This window comes from Mesoplodon bidens (assembly GCF_964165515.1).
Source record: "Mesoplodon bidens genome assembly, chromosome: 18".
Lineage (NCBI taxonomy): Eukaryota > Metazoa > Chordata > Mammalia > Artiodactyla > Ziphiidae > Mesoplodon > Mesoplodon bidens.
Window position 1 is genome coordinate 17,790,164 of NC_138175.1, and position 26,345 is coordinate 17,816,508.

General features: G+C 42.2%; 1 protein-coding gene across 1 annotated transcript in view; it reads right to left on the bottom strand.

Moving 5' to 3' along the window:
• Window positions 1-26,345, bottom strand: part of WWP2 (WW domain containing E3 ubiquitin protein ligase 2) — a 147,544-nt gene that overhangs the window by 118,469 nt on the left and 2,730 nt on the right. The window contains exon 2 of the mRNA XM_081215321.1: window positions 4,210-4,294. Coding sequence (XP_081071447.1) covers window positions 4,210-4,279 — 70 coding nt within the window. The 5' untranslated portion in view covers window positions 4,280-4,294. The remainder of the gene's footprint in view (window positions 1-4,209; window positions 4,295-26,345) is intronic.

Sequence of the window (26,345 nt, forward strand, 5' to 3'; positions counted from 1 at the left end):
CACCATGTTTCCTTTTTGGTCCTTGTTTTTTTGGTATCTACTTAAAAAAAAATCTTTTTTTAAATATAATTTCAGACTTTTAGAAAAGTTGCAAGACTAATACAAAGAATTCTTATTAACCCTTCACCGGGGACTTCCCTGGTGGTCCAGTGGTAGAGAATCCCCCTTCCAATTCAGGGGATGCGGGTTCAATCCTTGGTCAGGGAAGTAAGATCCCACATGCTGTGGGGCAACTAAGCCCGTGCACCACAACTACTGAGCCCACGCGCCTCAATTAAAGACAGAAAACCCGCACGACACGACTAGAGAGAAGCCCACGTGCCACAACAAAAGATCCCACATGCCACAAAGAAGACCCAACGCAGCCAAATAAATAAATAAATTGATTGATTGATTGATTTAAAAAAAAACCTTCACCCAAAGTCACCAAATATTAACTTTCTATGCTACTTGCTTTATTACTCTTTTTCTCTCCCTAAATACTTCAGTGTGTCTTTTCTAAGAACTAAGACATTTTCTAACATTACCATAGTATAATTATCAACATTGGGAAATTCAACATTCTTTAATACTATTATCTAAGGTACAGACCTTACTCAAATTTTGCCAATTACCCTATCAATGTCCATTATAGCAAAAGAGAAAAGATTTTTTTCTAGTCCTGGAATCAATCTAAGATCACATGGTGCAGTTAGTAGTTTTTTGTGAAGTTTCCAATTTACATAAAAATTGAAAGAATAAATAATTGCACATTATTTACTAACTGCTATCATTTTGCCACATGTTTTTCTGTCTCTCTCTCAGCATCTATCATCAATATTACCCAGAGAACTTCCACAATAATAAAAATGTTCTACACCAGCGCTGTCCAATACATTGCCATGAGATACATGTGGCTATAAAGCACTTGAAATATGGCTAAAGCACTTGAAATATGGCTTGTGAGACTGAGGACTGGAGCTTTATATTTTATTTAACTTTAATGTAAATAGTTCTATGTGGCTATACTCGCTACCCTATTGGATACCACAGGACCCAGGTATATATACGACATCTGTGTTTAAAAAAAAAAAGTTAGTTGGAGGTATCATGACAGATCGGCCCTGATTACTTTCAGAATGCAATTCCTAACATAAGGGCATTCTACAACCTACCACACCACCATTTTTATACCTAAAAAAAAATGTATAGTCACTCCTTCCATCATTTGATACCCATTCCATATTCAAATTTTCCCAGTTGTTCCCAACTTTTTTTTTTTAATATTTATTTATTTATTTGGTTGTGCCAGGATTTAGTTGCGGCTCTCCAGCTCTGTAGTTGTGGCACGCGGGCTTCTTAGTTGTGGCATGCCAACTCTTAACTGTGGCATGCATGTGGGATCTAGTTCCCTGACCAGGGATTGAATCCATGCCCTCTGCATTGGGGGCACAGAGTCTTAACCACTGCACCACCAGGGAAGTCCCCCGAACATACTTTTATAGCTGTATTTCTCCCAACCCAGGATCCAAATAAGATGAACAAACTGTACTCAGTTGCTGACTCCTTAATCTTTTAACATCTAGAATGCACTCCCTTCTTTTTCCATGACAATGATTTTTAAAGACTTCCTTCCACCAGCTGTCTTATAGAATGCTAAATCCTGCATTTTTCTGATTGTTTCCTCATGGTTAGATTTACAGTGAACATTTTTGTCAAGAATACTAACTACACAGGTTAGGTTGTATACTTCTTACTGTACACACCAGGCCATCCTCCTATTGGGGATACTAATTTTGATCCCATGGTTAATGTGGGGTTTTCCAGGTCACTCCACTGTAAAGATACATTTTCCCCTCAGTAATTTATAATTAATAAGTGGGGTGATATTTTCAATGTTTCTTGTTCCTAAAAGACAAGCCAGGGCTTCCCTGGTGGTGCAGTGGTTGAGAGTCCGCCTGCCGATGCACGGGACACGGGTTCATGCCCCAGTCCGGGAACATCCCACATGCCGCGGAGCGGCCAGGCCCGTGAGCCATGGCCGCTGAGCCTGCGCGTCCGGAGCCTGTGCTCCACAACGGGAGAGGCCACAACAGTGAGAGGCCCGCGTACCACAAAAAAAAAAAAGAAAAAGAAGAAATCAGAGAGTGTTCCTAAATAACATGGTCCCAAAACAGGGACCTCAGGATATCACCAGTTTCCAAGGGCAGGCTTCTGTTCTGACCTAGCCCTGCTAATTATTAGATAGGCAGTAAAGGCTGTAGTCTCAAGTTCAAAACCCTACCAGTTCATTCTAATCCTTCTCCCTTCTCAAAAGGGCTGGAGCAGCCATGAGACACCAAGAGAAGTAATTAAAATGTATGAAGACTATAAAAAAATCAATAACTCCATAAGAAACAGGCAAAGAATAGACACAGGCAACCTACAGAAAAGGAAATACAGATTTACTTAAACATATGATAAGACAATAAACATCACTTATCATTTAATGAGAAGTAAAACTATGCTGAGAACACAATTTTTTTTTTTAACCAACCAGACTGGCAAAGATAAAAAAAAAAAATCTGACAATATATCATGTTGGTAAAGGTGTGGGGACTACAGCCATACCACCCTGAATGCCCCTGAACTCGGAAGCTAAGCAGGGTTGGGCCTGGGTAGTACTTGGATGGGAGACCGCTTGGCAATACCAGGTGCTGTAGGCTTAAAAAAAAAAAAAAAAGATGATGTGGGGAAAGAAGCACTCATTGATAACAACAGGTTCCCTCCAGGCGAGGGAACTGGGGAGCTGGAGCAACGGAAACAACTGTAAACTATGTGAGTGCATTAAATAAATGAATAACATTTCCATTTTTAAAACAATAATTTAAAAATTTGGACCAAAGATACAATTTTGCCTCCCAATGATCACGTTGAGAGGCCTGAGCCCTGGTACTGAATGCCACTCCTCTCTCCCCGAGCATCTTGTGGTCCTGTGACTCCTCCTCCTAAAGCTACTGGAGCAGCAGGCTTTCATCCGTGTGATATGTGGTATTTACTGAGGCCTCACTATGTGTCAGACACTGTTCTAGGCTTTGGGGCATCCACAGTAACCAAAACAGACAAAAACCCCTGTTCTCGTGGGGCTTACGTTCTATGGAAAGAGACAGTGAATAAATGAAATAGATTCCAATAGTTCAAACATTAAATAGTGACAGGGGCTGAGAAGAAAAAGATAAAGTGGTGAAGGGGAGAGACATGAGGGAATCAGGGTAGGGAGCCTTTAGATGGGGGAATCAGGGAAGGCCTTGTTGAAAGAGTGACTTTGGGGTAAAAACCTGCAGACCAGGTAGATAACTCAGTCAAAAGAGCATTTCATTCAGCGGGAACAGCAAGTGCAAAGGCCCAGGGGTGGGAGTGTACCTGGTAGAGGCAATGAACAGCAAGGGAGGTCCATGTGGACCTGTGCATCTAGCCAGAGAGGAGTAAACGTGGAAAGGGAAATGAGAAATGGAAGGGGTCGTATCACGTGGGATCTTCAGCTTGTACATGGAGTGAGATAGACAGTCCTTGATGTGTTTGAGCAGAGAAGTAACAGGAGCTGGCTTACACTGTAACAAGATCACTGGCTGCTGTGTGATAAACAGAATGAAGCGGGGCAAAGGGCAGAAGTAGGAAGCCAGGTTAGGAGGCTACCGCCTTAATCTAGGGCAGAGGTGGTGCCAGCTGGTGGGTCAGCAGGGGTGGTGAGAAGTGGCTGAACGCTGTCCACCATTTTGAATGTAGACACAACCAGATCTGCTGAATACAGGATATTGAGGAAAAGAAAAAACAAATCAGGTCAGTTCCAGGCATGTCACATTTTAGACGTTTACTAAGCCCTCAAGTGGAGATGCCAAGTGGGCTATTGGATATACAAACCTGGAGTTCAGAAACAAGGCCAGGCTGGAAGATACAAATGTGGCAGTGATCCTACTATTGGAGGCATTTAAAGTGAGAATGTTCGGATGAGCTCACCAAGGGAATGAGCGTAGATAGAAAAGAGCCCTGGGGAAGGGAGGATTCTCCATTTTATATAATTCTTTCCAAAAGTTCTTTTTTTCCCCCTCCTCTTCAAAAACTCCAGCTATAATATGACAACCCTATAAGAATGAATAGTTACACTCGTAAGCCAAAGTGTGGTATAATTCCACCTCTTTCCCAAAGATGGGGCTGGACCTGAAATGACAAACTTCATACAGTGCCACTCACCTTTCAGAATAAGCTGAGACTTCTCAAAAGGCAGGGCCACCCCTGCCCGGCTGGAGCTGGCAGATGCCATGTCATCACCAGGAAACTGAAAGACAAACAAAGCAGCAGGTTTAGAGGATATCTGATAAGAGACTGAGGAACTGAACCCAATTTTAGTATCTAAGTTTAAAGAGATAGAAGCAAGAAAATATAAACATCCAGGACTTCAGTGGTGGTGCAGTGGTTAGGAATCCACCTGCCAAAGCAGGGGACACGGGTTGAAGCCCTTGTCCGGGAAGATCCCACATGCCACGGAGCAACTAATAAGCCCGTGTGCCACAACTACTGAGCCCGCGTGCCACAACTACTGAAGCCCGCACGCCTAGAGCCCGTGCTCCTCAACAAGAGAAGCCACCGCGATGAGAAGCACATGCACAGCAACAAAGAGTAGCCCCCTTCACCGCCACTAGAGAAAGCCCACGCACAGCAACAAAGACCCAACACAGCCAAAAATAAATAAATAAATAAATAAAATTATTTTTTTAAAAAAGAAAATATAAACATCTAAGCAACTGCAGCCATGCTGCTTCAGGCAGAGTGGTGTCTATCTCATAATGACTACTGAATCTGGGTAGGACTTGGATGGGCTAAGAAGGACGCAGCACTGCTACATCAACCTCTTAAGGAGGGAGAGCCTAAAATAATATCTCCAAAAAGAAAGTCACAGTTCAACATTTTTTTAAAAAGTAAGGACCCTCCCGGCAGTCCAGTGGTTAAGACTCTGAACTTCCACTGCAGGGGGCATGGGTTCAATCCCTGGTCAGGGAACTAAGATCCCAAATGCCTCACGGTGTGGCCAAAAAATAAATAAATAAAAATTTTAAACATTAAAAAAATTTTCTAAAGTAATATTAAACCAATTTTTTAAATGGACAGAAGATTTTAATAAAAGTTTCTCCAAGAAGATATACCAGTAAATGTGCTTATTGGCCAAGGAAATGACAGACCAGGATTCAATCTACATTTTCTGATTCCAAAGCCCAACATTCATCCAGTTGACTACTCTGCTATCACCTGGATGTGCACACGGACCTGGCCAACAAAGCACATGAAATAATTTCTGATGGACCTCATTAGCCATAAGGCATCCCCGTCACTCCATCTTGGCTAGAAGCAAAAGTCTATCTTGCATTTTGAGTGGATCTTTTACTCATACATAATTGTGTAACATCGTCATTTGTCATTTGGAAAATATTTGGCTCACTGAGTTCTATAGATATTCCAAATGTTGACACATTTCATTATACCCTATCCAAAATATCACATTTGTGAATGTCACCACTGACCTCATCAGACAAGTTTTTGAGTATTGGGAAGTTGTCAAGCTCTTTGTGGTAGATGGAAGTGTTCCAAAATTCTAATTTTCACTTAAAAACTCATATTCTATCATTGGCAACAAGCACTGTCAGTTGTTTTCCTTGAAGTGACAGGCTTACTTCATTCATCTTCAGGAAAATGTCTGCCAAACACCCAAATCTATTAATGCTAGTTTATCTGTTGATTTTTTTAAAGTCAAAATGGTATTTCATGAAAAAAGCAACTATGTAATACAGCTTTTAATTCAGTCATACAAGTGCTTTTTCTCAACACAACAATTATACTTCAGTATGCAGGAGAAGTGCTTTAGGCGTATTTCCCATTTTCATCACATAGAATATTAAAAAGACATGCATGTACATGAGTAAAGACAATACAATTGGTAATTTTTACTGCTTCATCAAGCACATTCTTAAGTGAAACTGGCTTTCTTTCCTTTTTACTGAGCGGGCCATGAGGAACACAATGACAGCAGCCCAGGCCAGTGGTAGTGCCCTGATTCGTGCTATGGCACCAACAGTTTCACTGACCTTTGCTTTTGCACCATGAGTGCATGTGTCACAGTGAAAAAGGCAAAGTTATCAAGAAAACAGTTTTGATCCTGCAAAACCCTAAAACTCTCGAGGGGCCACCAGGGGCCTGAGGACCATACCTGAGAACAGCTGCTATAAAAACACTATGAAACTCCTATTCTATTCAACATCATTTATACCTTCTTTCATTCTATTTGTATCTGATCTCTCTCCTAACTCCCTATTCTGAAGAGCTGTTCAGACTTAAAATGTGGTTATGAATGTACCATATTACTCTAAGAATGGAAGCCATTTGTATGAGAATTAAATGCAGCTACTGCTAAGTCACATTGATTTTGACATTTTCCACAACTGAAGTCAAAGAATTCTAGGCTTCGAGATTTAGCCAAAACAAAACAAAACAAAACCATTTGCCTTATTTATAAGATTTCCAGTCCAAAAAAATTTTAAGGGACCAGTTTTTTTCTGGACTAGTCTGTAACAGGCATTTTACTTACACATAAAGTAGCAGTGGAAACTTCTGAAATGTTGTGGGTAACATATAGGAATACAGTACTACAACTATTCTTATCAAGACTTCTAGAGACCAGACCTCCATGGTATTAAATCCAAGAGTGAATTCTCAATCCTTGTCTTAGATGACCTATTGGCAGCACCTGACAAAATGGGTAGATGACTCTTTCTTCCTTGAAATGCTTTCTCCTCTTGGCTTCCAGGACACCACACCTGCCTGATTCTCTTCCTGCCTCTCAGGCTGCTTTTCCTCAGCCTCCTTTGTTTGCTCCTTCTCTGCTCCCAAACCTCTAACCACCTGAGTGTCCCATAGCTCAGGCCTTGCACGTCTCCCCTTGGTTATCTCAACCCGTCTCATGGCTTTAAATACCATCTATTTGGGGACAATCCCAAATGGGTGTGTCCAGTACGAACCTCACCCTTGAACCTCAGGTCCTCTTTGCGCACTGACAATACTGAGCTTCTGATACTCGCCCTCAGTCCTGTTCCGCATCTCAGTTAATGACAACTCCCTCCATCCAGTGGCTCAGGCCAAAATTCTGGGGCTCATTCGTGCTTCCCCTTTCCCTCTCACACCCCACATTCAACCCATCAATAAATCCTATTGATTCCACCTTTAAAATATTTCCAAGCTCAAACATTTCTCTCCATCTCCACTGTCACTGCCTTGCTCCAAACACCATCATCTCTTAGCTGGGTTCCTGCTTCTGCCCTCTGCCCCCTTCAATCGAATTTCTACGTTCAGCAAGAGTCCTGTCTTTTAATATGTAATCAGATCATATCACTGTGCTATTCAAAAGCTGGAAGCTATCCAGTGGCTTCCCATCTACCTCAAAGTCCTTGTAATGACCTTGGAAGGTTGGCGTGACACACTACCACACACCTCTCTGACCTTGCCTCCCATTTCTTTCCCCTCTCCCTACCTTCCCCATGGGCCTCCTCGCTGTCGCTTGAACATGCCAGCCATGTTCCCCCATCAGACTTCTGCCCCTCTGTCTAGAAAGTTCTTTTCCCAATTGTCCACATATACAGCTTATTCCTTCACTGCCTCCAGGCATTAACTCAAATGTTGCTTTCTTAAGGGGCCTTCCCTGGCCACCCTGTCAACCCCACCTCTCCACACACACTGTACCCATCCTTCCCTAGTTTACCTTTCTGCCTTAGCATTTATCACTGACACGGTTCATAGTGTATTGATTTCTTGTATTTATTGTCTCCCTCCTCTAGAACGTAAGTTCCATGAGGGCTGAGATGTGTGTCCCCCTCTTAGTCCTGTAGCCTACTATCTGGAATAGTGCCTGGCTCCTAGTAAGAACTCCATATTTATTGAATGAATGAAGAGGAGCATCAACTTTCTGAAATTCAAAAGGATAATGTTTTGTTTTGTTTTGTTTTGTTTGTTTTTTTGCGGTACGCAGGTCTCTCACTGTTGTGGCCTCTCCCGTTGCGGAGCACAGGCTCCGGACATGCAGGCTCAGTGGCCATGGCTCACGGGCCCAGCCACTCCGCGGCATGTGGGATCTTCCCAGACCGGGGCATGAACCCGTGTCCGCTGCATCGGCAGGCGGACTCTCAACCACTGCGCCACCTGGGAAGCCCAAGGATAATGTTTTGACTCTCTTAAAGTTTTTCTAGTAAAGCAATAAACATATCAACTCTTTTACCCATCAGATTAGCAAAAGATCAGAAGTCTGACAATAGTGTTGCTGAGAAGCCTCACAGGTTTCTGGAAGCAGTGCAAGTTAGATGGTACCTGGTAACCTCCGACAGAGTTAAAGATGCATATATTGTAGTTCCCAGGATTCCACTCCTAGATATTTGCCAGGGGAAAATCTTCCAACAAATGCAGAAGAAACCATGTTCAAAATGTTCATCGTGGCAATGTTTATAACAGCAAAAATTTATAAATAACCTAAATGTCCATCAATGAGGGAATGAATAAATTGTGAAATAGTTATAAAATGGGATGCTATATAGTTCTTGAAATGTATGAATTCAACCTATATGTACAAACCCCAAACCATAATACTAGAACTAAAAAAAAAAAAAAAAAAAAAGCAAGTGATAGCCTAAGTGTAAGGCAATGTCATTGGTATACACTTGAACCTTCACAAAACAATTGTATCTACTGTTGTGGACACACATAAATGGTATGAAAGTATAGAAGCATGGATGGGAAGGAACCACACCAAGTTCAGGAGAGAAGTTACCTCTGGGGTAGCGGAAGAGGGAGCAGGGGAACTGGAGTGAACAGAGAGACCAAGGGAACTTCGACTGTATCTGCAGCATTTCATGTTTTAAAGGAAGAAGTTCTGAAGCAAATATGGCAAAATGCTACTATTCATTAAATCCAGATGGTGGCTTTTATGACTGTTTGTTATCTTATTCTCTGAACCACTTCATATGTTTGATCTTTTTCATAATTTAACAATAATTTTAAAGGGGATAATAAGATGATATCTTGAGTAATGAAGGAAAGATTAATGATTGTAAATTAAGCCTTGGGGCTTTTAGTAACAGAGGTTAAAGCACTAAAAGCTGGAAATCCATTATTTATAGACTTTAAAAAGAAAACAATTTAAAAATCTTTACATCTACTGGGACTCGTTCTAAGGGTAGTAGCAACTCGACTAAGGGTAGTTTTTAAACTAGCTTGTTCTCCCTGAGCTTTAGCTGTTTTTAGCCTTTGCTCTGAACTAGAGAGAATTCTGGAGAATGAAACACAAAGCCCTCACATGGCCTGTTACATGGGAGAAAGACCAAACCTTTCGATCTATACTTCGTGGCTCCAAAACAAAATCAATCAGATAAATTCCGAAGGCAGCTCAGAACAAAACCAACAAGGAAAGCAGTAGAAATAGAGTAGATAAGACTACCATGTTTTCTTCCTCCCATGTCTTTCATAATTACAGGCCACTGTTTACTAACAATAGCCCATGTTATTTATGCACAGCTTTGTCTCCAGATCCATTAGCAAGATACCACCCTGACACTACAAGGTAGGTATCTTTTCTTTTCTTTTTTCTAAATACATTTATTTATTTTATTTATTTACTTTTTGGGCTACGTTGGGTCTACGTTGTTGCGCACGGGCTTTCTCTAGTTGCGGCGAGCGGAGGCTACTCTTTCATTGCGGTGCATGGGCTTCTCATTGTGGTGTCTTCTCTTGTTGCAGAGCACGGACTCTAGGCGTATAGGCTTCAGTAGTTGTGGCCCGCAGGCTCAGTAGTTGTGGCTCACAGGCTCTAGAGTGCAGGCTCAGTAGTTGTGGCGCACGGGCTTAGCTGCTCCATGGCATGTGGAATCTTCCCAGACCAGGGCTCGAACCCGTGTCCCCTGCATTGGCAGGCAGATTCTTAACGACTGTGCCACCAGGGAAGTCCAGCAGGCGGATTCTTAACCACTGTGCCACCAGGGAAGCCCCAAGGTAGGCATCTTGAACTGAACCTTTGCAATCCATGTATAAAGACAACCATTACTGTTGAAGGGAAAGTACCCCAAAGTACCTACAATTTCTGTCTCAGGGCCCCATATTGGACAGGGTTCCCAATGGGCATGAGGTCCAAACTCCTACTAGCCACTTTAGGAAGCTTATGAAACCTGAGACCCAGATTTTACTCTACACCTGTCTCAGCAACACAAATAGATGACTCTGTACATGCACTCAAGTAATTTTTTCCCCTGCTAATAGTGATGAGAAGTGTTTGCATTCAAATCACTTCCAAAAAAACTGAGTTAGCATAAGCCTGGGCAGGCAGGGGGAGGAGGGAGAACACGTTTAAAATATCACCAAAGGTTATAGATGATCAATGAATTTCATTATTCAAGGAAGTCATGGATTTATCAGGAGAAAAAGGGGGAAGCCAAAACTAAGTATGGTAGATCTACCCAAATTTCTTGAAAAAAAAAAAAACACATTATCCTCTGAACTTAACCTCTATGTAAATCTCAACAAGCACTTTTTAAAATAAAATATAAAATAACAGAGTAGAAAATATTAAAGTACACCATACCTAAAGGAAAGTATTATTTCATAACAAGTTTGTTCAGATAAATGTACATTTACATCTTCATGTATACTGGGTCATGATATAAAATATGTATATGTCTTACTAAACACTGCAGTCAAAACCTCTTGAGAACAACTGCTCTACAACAATCCTATCTTACTTAGGGTTTTAGATTAGAGAGACACAAACACTAAGCAAACAGACAAACACTAGATTGGGGACTAACTAGTCACTCAGAGAAATGCCATCAGTTTATTATTATCATTTTAGGTCTGAGAAATTTTCCCACATCTACGTAAAACAGTATTTATTCAATCATTCAATACATACTGAGCATTTATTCTGTACCATATACTGTTTTTGGTGCTAATGATACATCAATGAATAAAACATTAAAAAAAAAATTCCTACCCTACAAGATTCTCCTGGTAAAGAGCCAAGAATGATCCTGGCTCTGGCAGGGGAATGGGAAAAGTAACCATTGTGATGTATGCCCAGAGTGTTCTTGTAACGGCAGCCTTCACTCCAGGAAAAAGACTCTACCAGGCCTTATCCCAACTGGGGGGAGGAAATTTCCCTGAGGCCCCCTCTAGACTTCTGATCGCACTGAGAAAGGAAAACAGTTAATAAACAATTGTAAAGGTTACAGCCCAGGGACAGAGACCCACTAAAAGACTGAGATTTAATCATAAAATTATAAAATGCTTTCCCTCACCCACACTCTGCCACCATATCGAGGGTCCAATAAAATAACAGTGGATTACAGCTGAAAGAGCTAAAAGGTGTATACTCTATTTAAGAAAGAGTTCTTAGGGAAGACCAGAGATTACAGGGGAGACAAAAACAAGGATACTAGCGTAACTTGAGGCCTCTGGTACCTACAATTACATCAATCATTAAACACAAGCCAACTCCTAGCCAGGTTACACAAAACTCCCAACTAGATAAAGGCCTATTCACCTCAGTTCCTATTACCTAATACATCCTGCCTGGCTTTCAGTTAGAAATTATAAGTTATGCTAAAAGGTAAGAAAAAATAGTGTGAAGAGACAAAGCAAGCATCAGAATTAGACTCAGATATGACAGATTTTGGAATTATCAGACAGGGAATTTTAAATAACTATGATTAATATGTTAAGGGCTCTAATGGAAAAAGTAGACAACATAAAAACAGATGGGTAATGTAAGCAGAGACATGGAAACTCTAAGAAAGAATCAAAAGAAAATGCAGAACGTGGTAACAAAAATGAAGAATGCCTTGATGGGCCCATGAGTAGACTAGATGTGGCTGAGGAAAGAATCAGTAAGCTTGAAACTATATTAACAGAAACGTCTCGAACTAAAATGCAAAGAGAAAAAATTTTTTTAAAAAAAGAAAAAGAAAATACAGAATTGTCAAGAACTGTGGGACAATTTCAAAAGGTACAAAATACACGACTGGAATATCAGAAGAGAGAACAGAGCAAAAGAAATATCTGAAGTAATATGGTCAACCATTTCCCAAAATTAACGACATAACACCAAATAACAGATCCAGGAAGCTCACAGAACATCAAGCAGGATGAATACAAAAAGCAAAAAATTAACTTAAAAAAGAAGCAAGGAGAGAGTGCAGTGAAATATTTAAAGTGTTAAAAGAAAAAACCCAGGACTTCCCTGGTGGTCCAGTGGTAAAGACTCCGTGCTCCCAATGCAGGAGGCCTGGGTTCGATCTCTGGTCAGGAAAATAGATCCCGCATGCACGCTGCAACTAAAGATCCTACATGCCACAACCAAAGATCCCGCACGCCGCAACGAAAATCCCAAGTGCTGCAACTTAGATTTTTTTTTTTTTTTTTGCGGTACACGGGCCTCTCACCGTTGTAGCCTCTCCCTTTGCGTAGCACAAGCTCCGGCCGCACAGGCTCAGCGGCCATGGCTCACGTGCCCAGCCGCTCCGCGGCACATGGGATCTTCCCGGACCGGGGCACGAACCCGTGTCCCCTGCATCGGCAGGCGGACTCTCAACCACTGCACCACCAGGGAAGCCCCAACCTAGAATTTTGTATCCAATGAAGTTACCCTTTAAAGTGAAGGAGAAAAAAAAAGACTTTCTCAAACAAAAACCTGCCCTGCAAGAAATGTTGAAAAGAAGTTCCTCAGAAAGAAGGAAAATGATATAGGTCAGAAACTTCTATCTACACAAAGAAAAGAGCATGGCAGAAGGAATAAATGAAGCTCCAACCACTGGCTTCTTTATACAGTAAAAGATTGATACTTAGGGGAAGGGCATATGTGGGAAGCGGATGCCAAATAGGGAACAAACAAGAGAACTAGAGAGGTGACGAGAGGTATGGGGAAACACCATGCAGTGAAAGAACACAGGAATTTGGGAGGGGGTTGGAAGCAGAAATGTTAAACGTTGTGGACAAGGCAAGTCTCACTGAGAAGGTGACTTCTGAGCAAAGATCTGACGCAGGAGAAGGAGGGAACTGAGGATATCTGCGTTAGAACATTCCAGGCAGATAAAAGGGCAAGAGCTAAAGCTCTTGAGATGGTTGCATGTCTTGAAAGTGTAAGGAAAGAAAGGGGGCCAGCAGCTGGAGGGCAGTGAAAGAGGAGGAGGAGGATAGTGATAAGAGATGCACCTGGAGAACTCCCTGGCAGTCCAGAGGTTAGGACTCCATGCTTTCACTGCAGGGGGCATGGCTTGGATCCCACAAGCCACATAGTGCAGCCAAAAATTTAAAAAAATTAAAAATTAAGAAAAAAAAAGATGCAACTGAATTTATCCTGTTAGGTAAAATCATCCTTAATGAACTATGAAATGCCTTGGAGCAGTGGTCCTCAATTCTTTCTACATATTTGAATACCTGGAGAGCAATAAAAACAAAACGAAACAAAAAAAACCCCACTGACAACCAAACCCTAACCTCAGAGATTCTCATTGGATTGGTCTGGAGTGGGCCAGGGACAGCTGTGTTATTTAAAAGCTACCCAAGTGATTCCAAAGTGAAGTTGTGCCGAGAACCACTGGATCAGTGTTACTGAATCAGCTGAGGCTTCAACTAATTTGACTGCACTGAAAGTAGGACTTTACCTCTATCAGAATGCTCAAGGTTAAACTAAAATTATGTCCCAAAATTGCAAATGAAAAAGTGGGGGGGACTTCCTGGTGGTCCAGTGGTTAAGAATCCGCCTTCCAATGCACTGGATGCGGCTTCAATCCCTGGTCGGGGAACTGAGATCCCACATGCCGCACGGCAAATGAGTCCACATGCCACAACTACTGAGTCCTTGCAGCGCAACTACAGAGCCCACACGCTCTGGAGCCTGCACGCCACAACTACAGAGCCCGCATGCCACAACTACTGAGCCCACACGCCACAACTAGAGAGCCTGCATGCCACAATTACTGAGCCCACGCACTCTGGAGCCCGCATACCACAACTAGAGAGAGGCCCGCGTGCCGCAAATGAAGAGCTGGCGCGCTGCAACAAAAGATCCTGCTTGCCGCAACTAAGACCCGACGCAGCCAAAAAAAAGAAAAAGAAAAAGTGGGGTGATATGTAACTCTAGGAACAGAATACAGTGGAGGAGCTGTTCCAGGAGTGGTTCCAAGGAGACTAAGTATTGCACCACCTTCCTTGATGCCAGCTTTTCCCACAGAGAGTCTTCCAGGGGCTCTCAATGAACATGACAGATTAAACACCTATATTTATCTCTGCTCCCTTCTCAAACCCCATCAAAATGTCAGGAAAGAAACACAAAGAACGTAAACCCACTAAAAAAGAATGGAAAAGGAAACAACAGAGATGGCAGCAACATTCTGGAAAGTGGCAAGTGAGTCGAAACTGAAATCTAACTGCCTGCTATAGGGGAAGTGGGGTTAAAAACAGGAGGGCTGGTAAAAACCTGCATGGAAAAGAGTCCCAGACTCCAGTCCCCACCCACTTCAGCTAGGCACTCATCCCTCCCTAATCCCAAACAGAGAGTTAAATTTTAATCTCTGGATAGGTTAAGTCAGACCTGAGAACTTAAGGCATGGTTGAGAGTAGGGATAAGGCAACATCTTGATCCAGGGAGATAAGAGAAAGTCTATATCATCAACTATGAGAGGTTTCCCCATCCCCACTTACCTTCCCTCATTTGGGTCCTAGCACACTTAAACATACACAACTGAGGAGAGACTCAGACATAAAAGCCAAATATCAAAACAAAGAGAAAAAAAGAACTCAATGGATAAGCTGATCCTCAAATTCATAAGGAAATGTAAAAGACCCAGAATAGCCAAAATATCTTGAAGAAGAAAGTCAGAGGCTTCACACTTGCTAATCTCAAAATTTACTACAAAGCCACAGTAATCAAGACTGTGTGGTACTGGTATAAGGAAAGACATACAGAGCAATGGTATAGAACTAAGAGTCCAGATACAAACCTGTTGCAGGAAGGGGGACCCCTTCCAGGGCCCGAGAGAGGGCTCTTGTCTCACACTCAGAAATGAATTGTCCAAGGAGACACAAGTGCTGACAAAGCAAGAGTCTTTATTGGGAAGGGGCGCCCGGGTGCACAGCAGCAGGGTAAGGGAACCCAGTAGAACTGCTCTGCCACATGGTTCACAGTCTCAGGTTTTATGGTGATGGGGTTAGTGTCCAGGTTATCTCTGGCCAATCACTCTGGCTTGGGGTCCTTCCTAGTGGCACACACATCGCTCAGCCAAGATGGATTTCAGTGAAAAGGAAGAATCCTTCTCACTGGAATCCAGAAGGGAGGTTGATAGGACATATGGACTGGAGTCTCCTCTCTCCTTTTGACTGGTTGCTGGTAGCTTGTTAGTTCCGTGTTTCTTACCAGGACCTCCTATTGTAAGCTAACTCAGGCAAGTGGTTACTACTGTGCCTGGCCAGGGTGGGCAGTTTCAGTCAGTGGTTCCCTTAACAATCCCACACTGATGTTCAAGTGATTTTAGACACAAGTGCAAGATACAGTAAGTCCCCTACATACAAACAAATTCTGTTCCGAGAACATGTTCGTAAGTCCAATTTGTTCATAAGTCCAACAAAGTTAGCCTAGGTACCCAACTAACACAATCAGCTACATAGTACTGTACTGTAATAGGTTTATAATACTTTTCACCCAAATAATACATAAAAAACAAACAGACACAAAAAATAAAGATAACATTTTTAATCTTACAGTACAGTAATCTTACAGACACGTGAACTAACTTACATGACTGGACATGCAAACGCACGTTTGCATCTTTGAAAGTTCGCAACTTGAAGGTTTGTATGTAGGGGACTTACTGTAATTCAGTGGGAAAAGAACAATAGTCTTTTCAACACATGGTGCTGTGGCAACTGGATATGCATGTGTAAAGCAAGGAAGTTGGACCCCTCCCTCAAACCTTAGACAAAAATGAACTCAAAATGGATCAAAGACCAAAATATAGGAGCAACTACAGAAGAAACTATTGGTGTAAATCTTCATGACTTTATCTTTTTTTTTTTTTTTTTTTGCGTTACGCAGGCCTCTCACTGTTGTGGCCCCTCCCACGGCGGAGCACAGGCTCCAGATGCGCAGGCCCAGCGGCCACGGCTCACGGGCCCAGCCGCTCCGCGGCACGCGGGATCCTCCCCAACCGGGGCATGAACCCGCGTCCCCTGCATCGGCAGGCGGACTCTCAACCACTGCGCCACCAGGGAAGCCCTCTTTTTTTATTTTATTGAAATATAATTAATTCCATGACTTTATATTAAGAGATGGTTTCTTAGATATGATAGGAGAAACACAAACAATGGAAGAAAAACTAGATAAATTCAACTACATCAAAAATTTAAAATGTCTGTGCTTCAAAGGAAACCATCAAGAAAATGAAAAGAGAACCCAAAGAATGAGAGAAAATATTTGCAAATCATGTACTGATAAAAGACTTATATCCAGAATATATAAAGAACTTTTACAACTCAACAATAAAAAGGCAAATAATCCAACTAAAACAAAAATGGGCAAAAGATTTAAACAGACATTTCTCCAAAGAAGATATACAAATAAACAATAAGCACATGAAAAGATGCTCAAACACCATTAATCACTAGAGAAATGGAAATTAAAACCACAATGAGATACCACTTCACACAAACCAAAATGGCCAAAATCAAAAAGCATACAATAATAAGCACAAGTGAGAACTTGGACAAATTGGAATCCTCATACACCGCAGGCAAGAAATGAAAAATGGTGAGCTGCTTTGGAACAGTTTGTTCAAAAAGTTAAACACAGACTTACCATTAAGACCCAGCCATTCCATTTTTAGGTATATACCCAAACAAACTGAAATGTGTCCACACAAAAAGTTGTACACAAATGTTCATAGCAGGATTATTTGTAGTAGCTAAAAAGTGGAAACAACCCAAACGTTTATCAACTGATAAATGGATAAATAAAATGCAGTATATCCATAAAGTAGTATATTATTTGGCCATAAAAAGGAATGAAGTACTGTTTCATGCTGCAATATGGATGAACCTTGAAAACATTATGCTAAGTGAAAGAAGCCAGAACAAAAGATCCAATTATCGTATTTCATTTATATGAACTATCTAGAATAGGTAAATCCACATAAACAGTAAGTAGATTAGTGGTTGTCCAGGGCAGAGGGTTGGGGGTCAGAGTGACCGTTAAGGAGTACACGTTTTCTTTTGGGTGATGAAAATATTCTGGAATTGGATAGTGGTGATGGTTGCACAACTTTGTAAAAATTACTAAAATCCACTGAATTGAACATTTCAAACTGGTGAATTTTAAGGTATGAATTATATTTCAATTTTTTTAACTCATAGTTAAATGTAACCGCGGTCAGACAAAACCTCAAGACAATTCAGATAGATAAGAGAAAATGTTGCATCCATGAAACAAGAATAGAATGTAATTTTAAAGGAAGAAAGGAAGGGAGAGAGGGAAGTTGGTTGGTTGGTTGATTCGGAGAGTAAGAAAATGCTCTTGGAAAGGACAGTTCTCATGGCAGAAACGAAGTTGATAAAGTGAGGACATATTCTAAGAAATAGAACCAGAAGAAAAAGAAGATGGTAGATAGGAGAGAAAAGACTTTTTTTTTAATTCTTCCTTTTTGTTTTCTTTTTTTTTTTTTTTGGCCATGCAGTTTGCAGGATCTTAGTTCCCCGACCAGGGATCAAACCTGGGCCCACAGCATTGGAACCTCGGAGTCCTAACCATTGGACCACCAGGGAATTCCCAAGACTTTTTAAAATAGTAGATTCATTTAAAATGTCCAATGTCTGACTTAGTCCAGAAATAGAAAAGAGAAAAAAAAAAGACAGCAAAGAAATGTTACAGATTTTTCCTAAGCTGAAGGATATATATTTCTAGACAGAAAGAACCTGAGTGCCCAGAACAATGAATGAAAAACAAAAACAAAAAAACACACTAAGACAAAACGTCATGAAAGTTCAGAACACGAGAACAAAGAGTATACACGCTTCCAGCCACGTTTACAAAGAACAGGAATCAGAATGGCATCAGACTTCACAGTAATACTGGATGCTAGAAGACAATGCAATGCTTCACATTTCAGATAAAATTATTTCCAATTATTAAATAAAATGATTAATCCCAATCTATAATTAAAATTATTTCCAATCCAGAATTCCATAACCATCAGTCAAGCATGACAGGAAAACAATGATATTTTCAGCTTTGTAATGTCTCAAAAAAATTGCTTCCAAAGCTCATTTTCTTAGGAAGCTACTGAAAGGTACGCTCTAGGGGAGTAAATGAGAAAGTTGGAGGACAGTGTGCATTCACATGGGAGAGGCAAAAGGAATTCCCAGATTAACAATGAAGAGAAATCCCAAGGCATTACTGTCCATTAGCCTAAAGAGCAACCAGTCCAGATGAGAGAGTTCATAAGACGTGTCATCTTTAGATGAAAGAAAAAAACTAACAAAATAGATTAGATGAGGCATCTGATTGCACTGAAAGAAGTATTATTTTAGCTCTAACAGAATGTTTGGGGCTGAGGTAGTGATAGGTACACAGAAAATTATGCAAATGAAAAAATCAGGAAATACACAACTCTAGTAAAAACAAAAGCTATTATGAGAAAGGAAATGTAATCCTAATACACAGTGTGGCTCAGCTGTGAATAATATTTATAATCAAAATAGCATGAACAATTTAATCAAAACTTGTGATACGGCTGTAATCAGAAGGTAGGGGTAGAAGAGTACATTTGTGGAGACTGGCCAGAAAGAGAGCTCAGTGTCCATCCTCAGTGGTTAAAAGGCAACAGATAAAACTGACAAGCTAAGAAATGATGGTGTACGGATGCCATTTAGAGAAGCAGAAGTCTATACCAGAAAAGAGCTCAAAGAGCTAAAAAGCAATATATAAAACTGACAAGCTACACTGTTTACAATAGCCAAGACATGGAAGCAACCTAAATGTCCATCGACAGATGAATGGATAAAGAAGATGTGGTACATATACACAATGGAATATTACTCAGCCATAAAAAAAACGAAATAGTGCCATTTGCAGCAACATGGATGGACCTAGAGATTATCATACTAAATGAAGTCAAACAGAGAAAGACAAATATCATATGATATCACTTACATATGGAATATTTTTAAATGATATAAATGAACTAATTTACAAAACAGAAACAGACTCACAGAGATGGAAAACAAACATGGTTACCAAAGGGGAAAGGGCGACGGCAGGAAGGGATTAAATTAGGAGTTTGGGATTAGCAGATATAAACTACTATACATAAAATAGATAAACAACAAGGTCCTACTGTACAGCACAGAGAACTATAATCAATACCTTGTAATAAACTGTAATGGAATATATATATGTGTGTGTATATATATATATAACTGAATCACTTTGCTGTACACCAGAAACTAATAGAACATTGTAAATCAACTATAGTTCAATTAAAAAAAAAAACTGACAAGCTAAGAAATGACGGTATAAGGATGCCATTTAGAGATGCAGAAGTCTATACCAGAAAGAGCTCAATGCGTTAAAAGTCATTGACTCTACAGAACAAGAACCAAGAACAAAAGGGAGTGAAACAAGGAAGTGCTGTTATGTTATGAGCCATGTAATGCTATTGGACTTTCTAAACTAAGTGCGTGTGTTATTTGGGGCATAAATAAAATTTAAATTCAAGAAAGGACAAAGGGCCTCTTCAAATCAGGTCATAGGATGATGTCCTTATTTAATTTTTACAAGAGCATCCAGTCTACATTTAATTAGTGCAGGGGGTTGAACTGTGGTCCCCAAAAGATATGCCTAGGTGCTTACTCTCTTGGAACCTGTAAATGTGACCTTATTTGGAAATAGATGTAATTACGTTAAAGCTCTCAAGATGAGACCATCCTTTAGGGTGGGCCCAGTGTCCTTATAGGAGACAGAAGAGAGAAGACACAGACCCAGGGAAGAAGGGCATGAAGACCTGGACTGAAGAAATTCCCTGGTGGTCCAGCAGTTAGGACTCAGCGCTTTCACTGCCATGGCCCGGGTTCAATCACTGGTCAGGGAACTAAGATCCCGCAAGCTGTGTGCCCCCCCCCAAAAAAAAAAGACTGGGGCTGAGATTTGAGTCTCACAACCTCAAACCCACAAATGCCTAGAGCCACTACGAGAGGCAAAGCAGGATTTCTCCCCGAGTGCGCAGAGGGATCTCAGCTCTGCTGACACAGTTGACACTTTGATTTCAGACCTCTGGCCTCCAGAACTATACAGGAACAAATTTCAGTTGTTTTAAACCACCAAGTCTGTGATAATTTGTTACACACAGGAGGAATTGGAAATTAACACGATTAAGGACAGAGGCTTTTAGAAGATGCGGATTTCATGACAGCAAGCTGAAACTGAAAAGCCTCTTCCAACAACACATCCTTGGGGCACTTGACTTCCATATCCACCTGGACCCAGGCCCCGCTGTAACCTCCCTTAAGAAATAACCCCCGCAGGGATTTCCCTGGTGGTCCGGGGGGTAAAACTCCACGCTCCCAATGCAGGAAGCCTGGGTTTGATCCCTGGTCAGGGAACTAGACCCCACACGCATGCCACAACTAAGAAGTCCACGTGCTGCAACTAAAAGATCCCTCATGCCACAATGAAGATCCTGCATGCTGCAACTAAGACCCAGCACAGCCAATCAGTCAATAAAATAAAGCTTTAAAAAAAAAAGAAAGAAAGAACCCCTGCAGTCACAGGGGGCTGTGGTCTTGCTGAAATTGTCATCTGTTTCTTAACTGTGACTCCAGATACAAACCAGAATCCTAAACGTATCATTATGTTTTATTTCATTACTTTTTAAAAAATGAGTATTTTTCACACTCTACTCAGAACAATTTGTTGATGCCATTACTAACACCATCACAACTGATTAGCCTTTGAGAATTTGAGAAGAGTCTGTTTTAATGAAAAGTGACAGAATGAAGCAAGAAGGGCCACAAGAGAAGAGTAAAAGGCAGCTTCTCGCTGGTCTTCACATGAAAGCTTTACCATCCTCCTCCTCCTCTTCACCTCTCTTTCCTTTTCTACTTTGCTAGGCCCTTCGTTCTCTCCGATTTCTTCCTTTTTTCTATGACACAGGCATGCCCCAGGCCCTGCATGGGTACCAGAAGGGTAGCTGCCCTCGGCTCAGAGTTAGACTATGGTACAACCTCAACTACCAGCTGCCAGGGGCTTATCAGCTTTGCCCCAAAAGGAAGAAACAGTGCCCTTACACCTTTACTTTGAAACAAGAAAAAAACAAACAAACTTTCTTTGCCTGTAATCCACTGGCTGTTAGAAGAAACTATTCTCTAGGGTAGTAATTCTTGAGTCCTTCTCATTAGCGAAATCAAGTATCTCAAGGGTCCGCCTACTGGTTCGGGGTTCCCAGAGGCATCCAGAAAGACAACAAAGATCTATCATAGTCCTCTTTGGTTAAAATACTTGAAATGCCTGAGATCAAAAAGGCAGGGAGATTACTTTTCAACATATTCAACTGGGAATAATAGAGGAAAAGCTGAATAACATGTGGCACCCAGAGAATAAAGGAGCTGCCGTCACCTGCATCAGAATCTTGACTTGACCTGGACAGAACAAACAGGAGAGGATGCATGGTTGATTCTGTTTATTTTTGTTGAAATATAATTAACACACTGTAAGGTCACCCTTTTAAAGCGTACAATTTGGTGGGCTTTAGTATATTCACAGTTGTACAACCATCACCACTATCGGATTCCGGAACATTTTCATCACCCCAGAAGAAACCTCATACCCATTAATAGTCACTCCTCATTCCTCTTGGCTCCCCAGCCCCTAACCACTAATCTACTCTCTGTCTCTACGGATCTGCCTATTCTGGACATGTCAAATAATTGGAATCATACAATATGTAGTCTTTTGCATCTGGCTTCTTTCATTAGCATCATGTTTTCAACGTTCACCCACACCGTAGCATGTATCAGTATTTCATTCCTTTTTCTAGCTGAATAATATTCCAGGGACTTCCCCTGTGGTCCAGTGGGTAGGTCTCCATGCTCCCAATGTAGGGGGCCTGGGTTTGATCCCTGGTCAGGGAACTAGATCCCACATGCATGCTGCAACTAAAAGATCCTGGGTGCCGCAACTAAGACCCGGTGCAGTCAAAATAAATAAATAAATAAATAAATATTTTTTAAAAAATAATAATATTCCATTTGTAAGGACAGATCACATTTTGTTCATCGATTCATCAGTCAATGGAAAACTCAACATTTGTCTTATTAGGATGGGTTGACTCTTTTTTGTTGTTGTTGTTGGCTAATCCATGCGGCTCGCAGGATCTTAGTTCCCCGACCAGGGACTGAACCCAGGTCACCACAGTGAAAGTGCCGAGTCCTAACCACTGGACCGCCAGGGAATTTCCAGGATGGGTTGATTCTTGAAGCCAGGGGACTATAACGGTCAAGGGCACCTTCAGCAAGAGGGCAGCCAGCCTTCTGACTGTACCTCTTCCAGACCCCTTTGATTCACCCCACCCAGTCCTGAGCCACGGTCAGTCTTTCAACAGATGCTCATAGACCCCACTCTGTGCCAGGCCCTGGAAATACAAAGCAGAATGCCACGGGGCCCCTGCCCTCTGGGAGCTCAGATATCTTACTCTAAGAGTCCCCCATTAAATAAATCCTCGAAGAGCTTCTGGCAGGAGAAAGCAAACACATGTCAGATTTAGCAAGTGACAGTTCTTGCAATATCTGAAGTACCTGATTATTCTTATCACCCAACTTCGGCAAGAACCTTTCAGACCAGTAAATCTTTTGGAAACAAATAGGCTTCACCAGTCACTAGCCATTGAGTGGCACTGGACAAGTTACTTCTCATCCTCTCTAAATTTCAGTTTCCTCATCTGTGACATGAACCTAATGATAGCACTACCTTATAAGATTATCGTAGGGAATAAATGAGTTCAGGTAAAGCAGCCAGCAAATACTAAGTGCTCTTCAAGTATTACTACAAGCTAAACTTGTTCTTCTTTTTTTTTTTTTTTTTTTTGCAGTACACGGGCCTCTCACTGTTGTGGCCTCTCCCGTTGCGGAGCACAGGCTCCGGACGCGCAGGCTCAACGGCCATGGCTCACGGGCCCAGCCGATCCATGGCATGTGGGATCTTCCTGGACCGGGGCACGAACCCGTGTCCCCTGCATCGGCAGGTGGACTCTTAACCACTGCGCCACCAGGGAAGCCCAACTTGTTCTTCTTGATGTTGAAATTCTAGGCTCTGAGATTCCTGAAATTCTTGACCCAGCTTTGAGTCAAGAAATCACTGAACACTGATCTTGAGATGAAAGAACCTGTGTAGCAGATGAGGCAGGGAAGAGCAAAAACGACTCACCAGCACCAAGATTTTATTTTTAATTAGGCCACTGTGGAAACAGGCAGTGCTTCTTATTTATAAGTACAGATCTGCCCTGTATCCACTTCTTGAAAGATGCGGATGAGAAGGGTCTATTCAAAAGATTCTTCCTTCCCTCCACCCTCTCATGCTTTTCCAACACTAATGCTTCTTTCTCCGCCTCTTTCCTCTGTTCAGCATTGAGTTACCTTCCATTCCCCAAAGGCCCATATTGAAAAACAATCAAACAGAACTGAACTTGGCCAAATGCCATCTGTACAAAGACCAAGCACATAAGAAGAGAGGGAGGGAGGGACATAGGAAGTCACAGCATTGGAAGCGCAGTGGAATTATAAGCTAGTAATAAAAGAGACTGGGGAGTTCTCCGGTGGCCTAGAGGTTAGGATTCTAGGCTTTCACTGGCATGGCCCGGGTTCAATCCCTGGCTGGGGAAGTGAGGTCCCACAAACCGCACAGCACAGCCAGAAAAAAAAGAAAAGAGAGAGAGAGACTGGAATAAAGAAAAGAGAGAGAGGGACTGGAAAAAAGAGAGAGAGAGAGACTGGAAAGCAGTTCTAAGGACAAAACAGGAAGCAAAAGGCATGGGTGACACAGAGAGAAAGAGGACCTGCCCTAGGTCAGGGCTGCCAAGTCTTGATATTTGGTATATTCCTAGAAATGGTGATCAACACTTGACTGAAAGCACTGAATGTTTGTTTTCAAGCTGCTGGGGGTGAGGCAGGAACAGGGGACTACAACCTTCTCAAAAAGATTCAGTTGGCTCTTTTTAAGAGAAACAAGATCTTCCCTACCTCTCAGAAATTCCAGAGTCTGTAATAGTCTGAAGCAACCCAAAGTCACTCACTGACTTGATTCCAGTGGAAGGTGATGTTCACGCATCCACTACTGCATACCTTACTGACAGAAGCATCAGATCTGGGCTCAGAAGACTAAGATTCAAATGCCAGCTCCTCCATCTCTTAGCTACATGACCTCATGCGCAGGTCACTTCACCACAGTGAGGTTGTTTGTTTTAAATCTATAAAACAGCAGGATGCCTGGCAACAACATACATTCAATAATGTTAGGTAGAACCAATATTTTAAACATTAAAAAGCCATTACCCATCCTTCCAAGCTGTCTCTTTCCCATCCTTCTTGGAGGTCTCTAAATTGGTTGCCAACCCAGAAAGCCTGACTAATTCCAGAAACTGGGACTTATATTGATTTCAGCAGCACTACAAAGACGCACGCTTGGAAGAGTAGCCTCCTTAGGAAGAAAAGAGACCCATTAGCTTGTGGTTTGCAAAACGGTCTTTAAATGAAAAGTGAAAAGGAGAGAAAACCGAGTTCCCCAAGATATAATGCAACACTTTGCTATACTTAAAATACCTACTAGTATAATAGTATAAACTGAGATTTTTGTCTCAGAATTGAACTTCTAGCACTCCTCTTGGCTATGTATCCACATTACGCCCTAAGTGACCTCCCTCAGTCTCTTAGCTCTAAATACCATCTTCGTGCTCACTGCTTCCACATGTACATCCCCAGCCCAGCCCGGCTCCAGACTTCCCTATCTAACTGCCCATGACACCTTCACTTGTTTTTCTACTGGGCATTTTACAATCAGTGTGAAAGAAATTCAGCCCCAGCCCTGTTCCTCCTACAGTCTTCCCATTTCAGTTAATGGCAATTCCATTCTTCCAGGTGTTCACGCCAAAGATTGCAGTGTTGCCGTGACTCCTTTCTTCCTCTCACATCCCACCTCCACACACCCTGTTGGCTGTACTTCAAAATATACCCAGGGCCTGACCGCTGCTGGCCACCTCCATCACTACCACCCAGGCCATCCTTCACCTGGATCATGGCAGGAGCCTCTAAACCTGTCTCCCTGCTTCTACTCCTCACTTCTCTTTGCTTTCTCCACAAGGCAACCAGAGTAAGTCTGTTAGAAGGCAGGATGAAACGTGTCCACTCCACTGCTCAAAACCCTCCAATGGCCCAACTCACTCTGAGGGAAAATCAACATCCCCACGAGAGCCTGCAAGGCCCCCACAACCTGCCCATCTCTCCCTTACCCCCAACGCCTCTCTGACCTCATCCTCTCCATCCCCCCTTCACCACCCCCTCCAGCCACACCGGCCTCCAGGCAGGTCCACCAACCTGCCAGGGGTGGCCCTTCCTTAGGGCTTTTGAGCTTGCTCTTTCCTCTGCCTGGACCACTGTGTCCCCATTTAGCCACACGGCTCATTTTCTCACCTCCTTCAGATCTTTGCTCAACCGTCACCTTCTCAGGAAGACTTTCTAAGGACCCTCTTCAAAACCGCAATGCCAGCCAACAACCCACATCCTGCCTCCCTCCTTTATTACAATGTAATGTGCATTTTACTTGGTTATTTTGTTTATTGTGCCTTTCCCCACTAAAATTTAAGATCCACAAGGGCAGGGGGTTTTGCCTTCCTTGTGTACTATAGTCCTGGTGTTCATAATAGCACTGTCCAATATAATTTTTAATTTTCTAGGAAACATTTTAAAAACTAAATAGGGGACTTCCCTGGTGGCGCAGTGGTTAAGAATCCGCCTGCCAATACAGGGAACACTGGTTCAAGCCCTGGTCCGGGAAGATCCCACATGCTGCGGAGCAACTAAGCCCGTGCACCACAACTACTGAGCCTGCGAGCCACAACTACTGAGCCCGTGTGCCGCAACTCCTGAAGCCCGCGCGCCTAGAGCCCGTGCTCCGCAACAAGAGATGCCACCGCAATAAGAAGCCTGCGCACTGCAATGAAAAGTAGCCCCCGCTCGCTGCAACTAGAGAAAGCCCACGCGCAGCAACAAAGACC